An 11563-nucleotide genomic window follows, 5' to 3' on the forward strand; every position below is an offset into this window, starting at 1 on the left:
TATATATATATATATATATATATATATATATATATATATATACACTATTTAAAATATAGAACAAAACAGTACAACAACTTTCATTTTGCTAAACACTTTATTTTTTCATATTAAAGCAAGCGTAAGAACTATTACCAAATAACCGGAACATTGTTTTATGTAGATGAATCCGCCATTTTATTCTAATTAATGGTCTAAATGGTAAGAGTCAGTATAACCTGAGAGTTTTTGCTTTTAATAAGCCTTTGGGTTAGGGTAATTGTTGTCATATGCTCAGAAACCCGGAAAGGGAAATTTAATAGGGGAGAACATGAAACAATTGGTAGCCTCGTATTCAACACAGCATTTATTATCAAGGCTGACGAAACGTTAGACACACATTTTAAACAGTGTCGTGTTCTCTGGAAGTTGTTGGATCACAACTCCCATCAGTCCCAGCAAACATTGCCAATGGTAATAAAATGATGGGTGTTGTAGTCTAACAATATCTGGACAGTACTACATTGGCTACCCCTGCCTTATGCTGTTGTTGTTGTTTTTTTTTTTTTTTTAAGAAATCAAAACCAAAACTCATCACCACCACTGCTCCTAGTGCTTGTTCTGTCCCGGCCTTTTAGCCTCAGCACATCCATGACACTTCGAGCATAGACGTCACGCAAATTAACATTGACGGTGCAATCACTGGACATGTTCTTCGTGAGCTTCTTTAAGGCTTCACGCTGTCGGAGAGCAGCTTCCTTTATCTTCAGCGTGAAGTAACAGGCAGAAAAGCGGTCATTGATGATGGCTATTGGCAGAGCCAGAATGAGAATTCCTGACAATATACACATGAACGCCACTATCTTGCCGATGGTTGTATCCGGCCTAATGTCTCCGTAACCAACTGTCGTCATGGATGTCGTAGCCCACCACCAAGCACAGGGCACACTTGTGAAGGTTGTGCCGTGGACACCTTGCTCGACAAAGAACTCCATGGTGGAGAAGATGGAGATGCCCACAGAGAGGAAAAGCAGGAGCATGCCTACCTCTTCATAGCACTGGGCAATGGTCATGCCCAGGGACCGCAAACCTGCAATGCAAGAGAGGATTTCAGTTCAGGTCACAGCCTCCATCAGTGGTGGCTGGTGCCCCCTTCTCAGGGGCTGGACTGAGGAGGAATGGTGGGGGCCACCCCCCTTCTCCTGAACCTTCCCAAGAACAGGAGGACAGTATAGATTTAGAACAGTGGTTTGCAGAAGGGCATAGTTCAGAGACTGCAGAGGGGAGAAGCTGGGAAATATTGGAAGAGGAACAGCAGAAAGAAGCAACAACAGGGGAGAGACAGCTGACAGACTCAGTGTCTTTGGAAAGCATTCCTGACCTCCCTTCTCCCAGGACCAGGCGTGCACTGAGGGTAGTAGAACAGAAATCTCAGAGGCAGAAAGCTCACATTAGGTGTGACGTACAATACAAGAGATGGAGGGGGTGGGACTTTACTCGGAGCAATGGCATTATCCTACTTATAATGCATTCCTTCAGCTCTCTCTCGGTAGTGGCACCCGCCCTGTGGAACGCCCTCCCATCAGAGGTCAAGGAGATAAACAACTACCTGACATTCAGAAAATACCTGAAGGCAGCCCTGTTCAGGGAAGTTTTTAATTTGTGATATTTTAACGTATTTTAATATTTGTTGGAAGCCGCCCAAAGTGGCTGGGGAGACCCAGCCAGATGGGCGGGGTACAAATAAATTATTATTATTATTATTATTATTATTATTATTATTATTAAATTACTTGGTAAGAAATGTTTTTTGTTTATCTGCTTCTAGGCTGCCACCGTGGGAAGGATAGGATTCCTTGGAGCCTGATGCCCCTGGGATGGCTGGGATGCCCATGGTAGGTGGAACCTGCATCAATGACAGCTGAGCCCTATAATTCTAGTTTTGTCCCCATCCTCCTCCCTGCTGAGTTCTGCAAGGGCAACAGTGAGACAAGCAAAACAGGACCAGTAGTGGAGTCGGATAGAGAGTCCTTGAGCAAAGCTGTTGTCATGTGAGCTCCTGCCTTCTGAGCAGTAGGGGTTGAACTAAAGCCCACTTGGACAGGGAGAACAGTCCCTGGTACAAATATTTCCCTAGGTTTGAGGTGGCTCAGAGGCCAAATGTGGCTCTCTAGGTCTTTCTATCGGGCCCTCAAAACTCTCCCTAGGACACAAGCCTCCTTTCCTGGCTATACCCTCAGTGTCCCTGCTTTGCATGCTTTTCCATGGCTAGAATGTATCCTTGACTTCTGATCAAGCCACTTGCTTTCCTGGATGGAGGATAGAGAGGTGTGCATGCGGAAACTAGCCTACTGTACAAAGGTAACATTTGCATTTATTTATTTATCCACCCACTTTTGCCTCTGGTCCCACCCACCACTGGCATGTGGTCCTCAGGAGAGCATGTAGCCCTTGGGCTTAAAAAGTGCTCTCATCTCACCCAGTATTTATTAGGGGAGCAGGCCCAATATAGCAAAAGAGGAAGAAAAATGCTTCTGGAGAGGATGGACATGGGGTCTGAATGAATGTGCCCTAGCCTAGGCACAATTCTTCCAACAAAGTCAGCCCTTCTATTCTCCCTTAATGGTTAAAACCAAAACAAAACATATTCAGCATCCTTATGTAGCTGGGAATTAACCAGCACTCAGTAGAGTAGAACAATTTCTTCCCATGCCTTGGATGCAGTACTTCTGTGTAACCCACATTAGCATTTGCCCTTTTAAAGCAGCACCACGCTGTTGGCTCATATTTAGTTTGTTGGCTCAGGATCCATCTGAGTTCTACTGAAGTCCTTAAGTAAGTGATACTGCTTACCCAGTCATCTCTCCAAATTTTGTACTTGAGAATCATTTCCTGCGTGCAAGAGCTGACATTCATCTGCTGTACCTCAATACTAAATGTATCTGAAATAATGAATTTTACAGACGGATAACTGCCAACTGTATGAGCTCAGGACTATAGCTTTATTATCTCCAGCCCTGGCCGCTCCAAAGAAACTCCCTTTCATATCAACTAGCCTCACGTCAAAACAAGTACTTCACACAGCTGCAATTTATGTACATGCATGTGTAAGAGCAGCCTCAACCCTCATATTTTAAGGCTGCAGTTCTATACAGACATCTGGGAGTTAGTCTCATTGAACTTGATGGGGTTCCTTCCAAGCACAAACAGGCTTGCAATGCATAGCACCTAATTTAAGTCTCTTGTGAATGCCATTTAAATGGCACATCTCAGTTGTTTAAAATAAAAATTAACTGTTTTCTAACTCAAGCCTTCTCCAAGTTTCTTCAAAGATGGAACAATTCAAGAGCTGGTGAGCCATCAGTCTATGTATGGGAGATATGACATAAAAACAATATGCCTTAGTGTCAAGATGTGTCAAGTTAGCACTTTCTATATCTTAATGCTAGTCTTGTGGAGTAGCAAGCATAACTTGCCAGCAGGAGTGGTATCGTGTTCTAACACAATACATGGACTCTTTAACACCAGGATGCATTGTGGGTAGAAGTCCTCACCATAAGAGTTCGTTGCCATTTTGCCACTGGCTTGGATACCAGCAATTTTCTTCTGCCCTTACTCAATCTCATTATTCCTCATTGTCTCTTTAAAGATGCGGGATTTGGCATCTTTCCGCAGGGCCTGCAAGACGGAGCTGTTCCACCTAGCCTTTGGGTTGGTTTCAGTTTAACCCTGATGTTTCGTTCTTTTGGGGTGATTGGTGGGCTACTTAAAAATGAGGCTGAAGTTTAGATTTAGTTTTAAATTGTATTTTAATCTGTATTTTAATGAACTGTTTTATGTTTTTGTTGTGATTTTATTGGTGTTAGCCGCCCTGAGCCCGGTTTGGCGGGGAAGGGCGGGGTATAAATAAAAATTATTATTATTATTATTATTATTATTATTATTATTATTATTATTATTATATAAATTCTCACCTCGCCTCCTATGATGAGTAAAAATTGATTCCAAGGGACTCTTTTATCTTTTATGGCACCCGTGACTAACATAGATCATATATGTTGGACATGGACATAAAAGTTTCTTTCCTCTCTCTTTCTTCCTGCAATATGTTACAAACTGGAATGATTCTGAAAATAAAAGAAATTACAGATGCTGGAAGGCCATTGCTTTGTTAACAGTTCAATGATGCTCAGTTTTTTTTACAGCTCATCAATGGGAACCTATTGTTAGGAGGTCGTCTCCTGGAAGCTGGCATCTTTTTTTTTAATTAGATACCCAGAGGTGCGCTGCAATGCTGGAAGTGTGTGTGAGAGAAATAAATATGTGTTTGAGTGTTTCAGTATCTCTAACAGTTTTAATTGTTTTCTGAGCCTCCTGGAACTTATGAAGCAGCTATATACATTCAGCAAATAAAACAGGTAAAGTAAGTGAAAGGTGAGAGGTTTTTTTGGAAGCCCAAAGCAGATGAAATTGGGGGCACAGTTTGGGGAGGGGAGGGGGGGTTGCCCTATCTTCTGCCATGTATATATTACAAAAGGAAGCCTTCACTGCTCTGCCAACTAAAGGAAACCGATCTGGGATTTCTCTCCATTTGAGGAAGAGGGGGAAATGTTGCAACAACAGATTCATCTGAGGCAACATTTCAGCCCATCAGCTGCAAACACAGCCTTGCTGCTATGACTTTCCAGTCTGATCTGTTCAAGAGTAAAAGAAGCAAATAGAATATTATAAATTCAGAATAGCTGTGTTCATATAGGCAACCCCCTCTAGGCAAATGTTTGCAGATATGAATCCAGTTTTATTTTGAATAGTAATGCAGTGCTGATAGCAGGGCATCTCTGACCCTTGCCAGTTTACTCACTGTTGACAATGAAACTGGCAGGCAACCAAACTAGCTTATATAGCACTAATGGGGGGGGGGTGATGAAAAGGTTAGGAGAAGTGATTAGAGGGAGTTTATAGCATGACGGTCCAATTAATCTGTGTTGGGGTATTAACATTATTTCTGGATTGTACTACATCAGGATGCTAACATGATTGGATACTCTTCACACACACACACACACACACCCCAAAACCCCCAAACAAGTCAAATTCCCTGAACAGAGAAAACTAGGTGCTGCAGCGAAGGTTTTAGGACAGCCTTCTTCCTAACATGTTAGTTTTTCTGCATGTAGGGATTTTTCTTCTGTTCCCTGTATGAAGGAGAATTCAGTCATGTAATTCCTGCCGCCCCCTACAACTATTGGTGCAGTTCAGAAACAGGTTTGTTCCTTGCAAGAACTGGGCTTCAGACCAGGGGTGAGGAACGAGTTGCCCTTCAAATGTTGCTGGATTACAACTCCCACCATCCCTGGCAGAGGCTGTTGGGAGTCCATCGACAGCTAGAAGGGTCACAGGCTTCCCACCCTGGCCATCTAAAACAGTGTTTTTCAACCTTTTTTGGGCAAAGGCACACTTGTTTCATGAAAAAAATCACGAGGCACACCACCATTAGAAAATGTTAAAAAAAATTAACTCTATGCCTATATTGACTATATATAAAGTAATTTTTCAATTTTTCCCACGGCACACCAGGCAACATCTCGCGGCACACTAGTGTGCCGCGGAACAGTGGTTGAAAAACACTGATCTAAAAATCATGAAGATTTGCCTGTTCAGCTTCTCAGAACTGTAGGACCTCAGGGCAGATTTACATAGTTTTCTAGAGGGAGATGTCACTGGTGAACTGGTCCCCTCCGCTCAATTCTCCCACAATTACTTGGTTGCACTGTGATACAGGAAAGATTCATAGTTTCCTGTGGAAAGTGAGGCTTGCTGACTCTTTGGGCAGCCCAGCTGCTGAGAAGGCACTAGAGCACGAGACTCTTAATCTGAGAGCTATGGGCTCAAGCCCCGTGTTGGGTGAAAAATTCCTGCATTGCAGGGGGTTGGACTAGATGGTCCTCATGGTCTCTTCCAACTCTTATGATGGAAGGTCCTAGGAAAGGTACCACAGCTCCGTGGTAGAGCTTCTCTTTTGCATGCAAAAGATCCTTGGTTCAATGCCCAGCATCTCTAGTTAGAAGGATCAAATGGCAGAAAAGACCTCTGCATTTGATCCTGGAGAGGCACAGCTGGGCAAAGTAGACAATACTGAGGGAGATCGGCAGATAGCATCACCTGGTTTAAGGCAGCTATCAGACAAGGGACTGTGTCCATCAGATGACAGAGGAGGCACTGTTGAAATTAGGCATTGCAGTGACAGAGTAAGTCAATAAACGGAAAGGAATGGGATTGTGAAATGCCCTTTCTCTGGCCACATTCACACCATATATTTAAAGCACTATGATGCCACCAGTGTTTTTCTCTATCCCTGGGGGGTACTCAAGGGTACACAGTACCGGCACCTTTCCCTCCCCCAAATGTTAAAAGTGTGGCACTTACTGTAACAACTTCATGGTGAGTACCGACACACACACACCCCACACACAAAAAGCACTGGATACCACTTTCAAACAGTTGTGGCTTCCCCAAAGACTTCTAGGAGCTGTAGTTTGTCAAGGGCGCTGAGAGTTGTTAGGAGACTCCTGTTGCCCCCTCCAGAGCTCCAAATTCCCAGAGTTCCCCATGAAGAGTGAAGGACTGTTAAACCTATCTGGGATATGTACAGTCACCTGCTTGCCTTGGAAATGATTCTGGGGAAGGGTCTGTCTGGAGTTTGGTGGCTACAAAGTTTAGCTTGAAACATGGGACCAGTCTCACGTTGTGGGCCTCTGCTCATTTGGAAGTCAGCTTCTCATCTGAGTTTCTTAAAATCCCCCCCCATTAGGTAGAACCACAAAAGAATCATTTTCCCCAAGGGTTTCCCACACCATGTAGATTTACCTGTTGAATGCCGGCCCAACTTCAGCATGCGCAGACCCCTCAGCAGCCTTAACACCTGAACAATACGCCCCATGTTTTCCAGCTCCTGGGAGCTGTGTCTTCCACGCAAGCTCTCCACTACCAGAGTGATGTAGAAGGGCAAAATGGCCAGCAGGTCTATGATGTTTGCTACATTCCGTATGAAGTAGAATTTCTTCTGTGCACACAGGAAACGCAGGACAAACTCTCCTGTGAACCAGGCAATACACACGTACTCCAGGATGTCAAGGAGCTGTGGTGGCAGCCAGCTCAGTTCCACAGAGATGAGGGCCATGTTGGCAATAGAGATGACGACAAAGGCCATGGAGATGGTGCCAAAAGTCCTGGCAGCGACAGAAGACCCAGGTTTTTCCAATACCTCCCAAAGCTTCTGCCTGAATCTGGGACAGAGGCTCCCGGAGAAGTCCTCTTCCTCTTCTTGGGCATCGAGAGCTTCAGCTTCTTTCTTGATATCCAAGGCTTCGCTCAGTTCCTTCCTCCTGAAGTACCTGTGCATTGCAGGGCAGCGAAGCACAAAATGTGACACTATACTACATCTGAAACGAATGCAGACACATGTAGCAGCATCTGCATCACTACCACCAACTTCAATTACAAATGCAAAAGATAGCAGCCACAAACTTCAAGATGTGCTCTTGTGAATCTTACAGCTGTTAAGCCAAATGATCAGCAAAAGGGACAAACCTAAAATGAACCTCAACTCCTCCGTGCTACACATCAAGTCTGCCTTAAAAACAGGGGTGGCTAACCAGTGGCCCTCCAGGTGTCTTGGACTACAGCTCCCATCAGCTCCACCCAGTATGGCTAATTGCCAGGGCTGATGGGAGTTGTAGCTCATCAACATCCAGAGAGCCACAAACTAGCCATCCCTGCTTTAGATCATACATTCATATAATCCTAAGAGGAACCTGTTTCAAGGTTACATTAGCCAGCCTTGGCCCAGTATACCTGAAGGAGCGTCTCCACCCCCATCGTTCAGCCTGGACACTGAGGTCCAGGTTCGAGGGCCTTCTGATGGTTCCCTCACTGCAAGAAGTGAGGTTACAGGGAACCGGGCAAAGGCCTTCTTGGTAGTTGCACCCGCCTTGTGGAATGCCCTCTCATCAGATGTCAAGGAAATAAACACCTATCTGACTTATAGAAGACACCTGAAGGCAGCCCTGTTTAGGGAAGATTTTAATGTTTGAAGTTTTATTCTGTTTAATATTCCATTGGGAGCTGCCCAGAGTAGCTGGGGAAACCCAGCCAGATGGGTGGGGCATAAAGAATAAAGTATTATTATTATTATTATTATTATTATTATTATTAGTAGTAGTAGTAGTACACCCAGTGATTTTTTTCTAGAAAAAACAATGTTGGAGTTGGGCCCCCCAGCACCTCACCCTGCCACCCCCACCCCCTGTGAGCCCTCCCAACTTCCACCCCCTTTCCAAGTACACAAAAAGGTACCGGGCAACTACACTGGGTTACTTCAATACCAAACTCAACCACTGCCATCATTTTCTATCCAGCTGCTGCCTTGCCTAGGTGGCAGGAATTCACATCAGTGGCACCCAGGCCACCACCTCATCTTAATTCCCTTCATCTGTGCTTACCTCACCTCTCCCCAGCTGCAGAATTAATCTACAACGCCCTACTGAAGTCTTCCCTAACCCTACTGGATTTGGGCCATGGCCCCATCGATTACCCACCTGTCCCTGCAGCAGGAGTCAATGCTGAGCTCATCCAGCCCCCAATACTGGATCTCCTGCAGGAAGGAAAGTGCACAGAGCTGATCCATCACGTGCAGCCGGCCCGTCTGGTAATAATTATGGATGTAACTAAATGCCTGAGAGCTCCGATCAAAGAAATATTCATTCTCCACCAAATTGGCATCATCACAGAGATCCAGGAGGCTGGAGGCAACGTCCCGGGCAGCTGACACCACTACAGCCAGCTTGCCCAGGCGGGTGTCCGGGTAGCAGCACAGCCTTTTCTGGGACAGCACAAAGCGGGCCCCTCCCACATTGACTGTGATGCAGTCCAAGGAAGGGGCCACCGGCCGCAGCAAGGTTCCTGGCTCCTCCTCGCTACAGAAGACGCTGGACTCCACAGATCCAAATGATGTGCTCTCACCCAGCTCCTCTCCAGATGCTCCTGAAGAAAGGGACAGGCAACAAGAAGGGGACTTCATTCTTCAGCTGCCAGAGGCAGCCTTCTCTTTCCTAGAAAAAAATGACACATGCAAGTCAAAGAGCCCATGCTGGGGCAAAGCAACAGAATGAACCATTATGCGTTGTTGTTTTCAGTTTCCTCAATTCCTCATGTAGCACTTTGTCTGGGTCAAGATTTTGGTGCTAACATACAAGGCCCTATGAAGCTCAGATGCAGTCTTCCTGAGAGATCACCTTACCCCCCTCACATACCCACCAAATCACTGTGTTCTACAAAATAATACTTAAGTTATCAGAAGCCCATTCCCCAGTAACTCAGAACACGGCCTTCTCTGTGTCTATCCCTGTTTTGTGGAACTGCATCCTTGCTGAGATACAACAAACATTTGTAGTTTCTGGAAACAATGGAAGACATTTTTGTTTCAACAAGTCTTTCCAGGTGGATGTTGTGGTTTTTAAATTTCTCTCACCCGTTGATGCTTTTTTTAAAAAAATTGGGATGCATCCCATGCTGCAACAGCAGAACCCATTCCTCACTGCACAGTACAGATTTCAGGATCAGAAGAAATGAAGGGTTTTCTTTTAAGGTGAGGGTGTGTGTGTTAGTGCTAGCCACTATGGTTGCAGAAATAAGTAAACAAAGTCTAGTGGGATATCAAGTTGCTCAGTGTGTATCTTCTATGTCCTTTCCTATAGTAAATAGAACCAACTGGCCACTAACTGGAAGGTTTGAGATCCAAATGTTTGAAATATTGAGATCCAAATATTGCTCCGTCTTCATAATATAATCCCTCTGGGTATAGAATGTGGAGGGTTTTTTGGCACCAGTTATAGATTACTAAAAGTTGGTATGGAACCATAAGATACTAGATGTGAAAGTAACTTTTTAATGACTTAATGTCCAACATAGCAGGGCAGGTGAAGCAGAGACGCAGTGACTGGCACAAAACCATTTTCATGGGAGCTAAGTCCAGCACTCTTTCCACTACTAAGAGCAGTGGCTGCCTATGAGCAACCAAACCAGTTTTAAGGTTCTGCTTCTTACATACAAAGTCCTAAATACCTCTGGATTAGGTTACCTGAAAAAACATCTTTCTCCCCACTGCCTGGTAAGGGCACTGCAATCAGTGAATGGAACCCGGTTAGATTTCTCACAGCCTGGTGATTATTGGGCTTTTTCACTGGCAGCACCAGTGTTGGGGATTGCCCTCCCTGCTAAAATACGAGAGTCCCCATCGATATTGGCATTCCACCAGCCCCTGAAGACACACCTGTTTAAGCACGCTACCCCCTAAACTGAACTTCTGATTTTATTGTTTTAACTGTTTTAACAGTTGTGCTAGCTTTTCTATTGTACATCCTAATTAAGGATGTTCTAAAGTCCCAATGGAATTGTTACTGTGTATTTTAATTATGTAATGGAGAAGGGGACGACAGAGGATGAGATGGTTGGACAGTGTTCTCGAAGCGACTGGCATGAGTTTGGCCAAAATGCGGGAGGCAGTGGAGGATAGGGGTGCCTGGCGTGCTCTGGTCCATGGGGTCACGAAGAGTCAGACACGACTGAACAACAACAACAACAACAACAATGCTTTTATACTTGATTTTATAGTTGTAAACTGCATGGAAGCCTTTTGGGCGGATAAGCAGTATATAAACAAATAAAGAACAGCGACTCCCATCACCCATTGACCATACTAGCTGGGGCTGATGGGAGCTGGAGTTCTGCAACATTTGGAGGACCAGAGATTCCCCATTCTGGTCCTTCTACACCACTTGGTTCTCAACTTGTACAGCATGCTAATGCCTAGGAGAACAAGGTGCCTGCTTGCCTAAGAAAAAATGATGACTGCCCTTCCCGTTATTATTCTGAACCCGAAGCAACTTCTGGGAAAGGCTTCACTAAAAGCACAAGTGCAGAGAAGTTGCATGTCATGCCATTTAGGGATGACCACTCACGAGATCTCTTGAAACTGCTTAGCAATCCCTTGCAGTTAAAAAGAAGACAGCTCATTATCACTGGTTCTATTGGCCGGCAATCAAAACAATGGCATTGGCTAGTCTATCTGTACACATTAGGTTTCCTCACTGGAATTTTGTTTAATATGAGTCAGTTTCCTTTTCAACGTTTAGGCTGCAATCCTCTGCACACTTATCTAGGAATAAGCCCTATTAAACACAACAGGACTTGTTTCTTCCATGGGTTTTTCAATTAATCTTGGCAAGGAGCAGGAGCTGCAATTTACATCCGTGGCACTTTAAAAATTAAAACAAATGCGCCAATTAGTCCTTCACATTCTCTACCCATTCTGTAGATTACACGCTGTTCCCTCTTTTTTTTGACGGGGGGGGGGGGAATAATTACTATTATCATCATACACAGCTGTGAAGCAATTTACAATATCTTAATTTAATTATCATTACGTGCATTTATACCCCACCTTTCCTCCAAGGAGTTCAAGGTGCTACACACAGATCACTGGTTTCCCCATTTTATCCTTACAGCAACAACCCTGTAGGGTAGG

General features: G+C 44.6%; 1 protein-coding gene across 1 annotated transcript; it reads right to left on the reverse strand.

Annotated features, from left to right (window-relative positions):
• Positions 1-545: 545 nt before the first annotated feature.
• KCNV1 (potassium voltage-gated channel modifier subfamily V member 1) lies at positions 546-9086 on the reverse strand. Its single transcript, XM_033155764.1, has 3 exons — positions 8577-9086; positions 6847-7373; positions 546-1069 (listed from the first exon to the last, which is right to left on the reverse strand). The coding sequence occupies exons 1-3, from the start codon at positions 9056-9058 to the stop codon at positions 558-560; spliced, it is 1521 nt and encodes a 506-aa protein (XP_033011655.1). The 5' UTR covers positions 9059-9086; the 3' UTR covers positions 546-557.
• Between the last annotated feature and the right edge of the window lie 2477 nt (positions 9087-11563).

Source organism: Lacerta agilis, chromosome 7 (assembly GCF_009819535.1).
Source record: "Lacerta agilis isolate rLacAgi1 chromosome 7, rLacAgi1.pri, whole genome shotgun sequence".
In the NCBI taxonomy this organism is placed as follows: Eukaryota; Metazoa; Chordata; class Lepidosauria; order Squamata; family Lacertidae; genus Lacerta; species Lacerta agilis.

Coding starts and splice junctions, on each gene's coding strand:
- KCNV1 (XM_033155764.1), bottom strand. CDS start 9,058: ATGAAGTCCCCTTCTTGTTGCCTGTCCCTTTCTTCAGGAGCATCTGGA. Junction 7,374..8,576: donor GACTCCTGCTGCAGGGACAG/GTGGGTAATCGA, acceptor TGCAATGCACAG/GTACTTCAGGAGGAAGGAAC. Junction 1,070..6,846: donor GTTGGGCCGGCATTCAACAG/GTAAATCTACAT, acceptor CTTGCATTGCAG/GTTTGCGGTCCCTGGGCATG.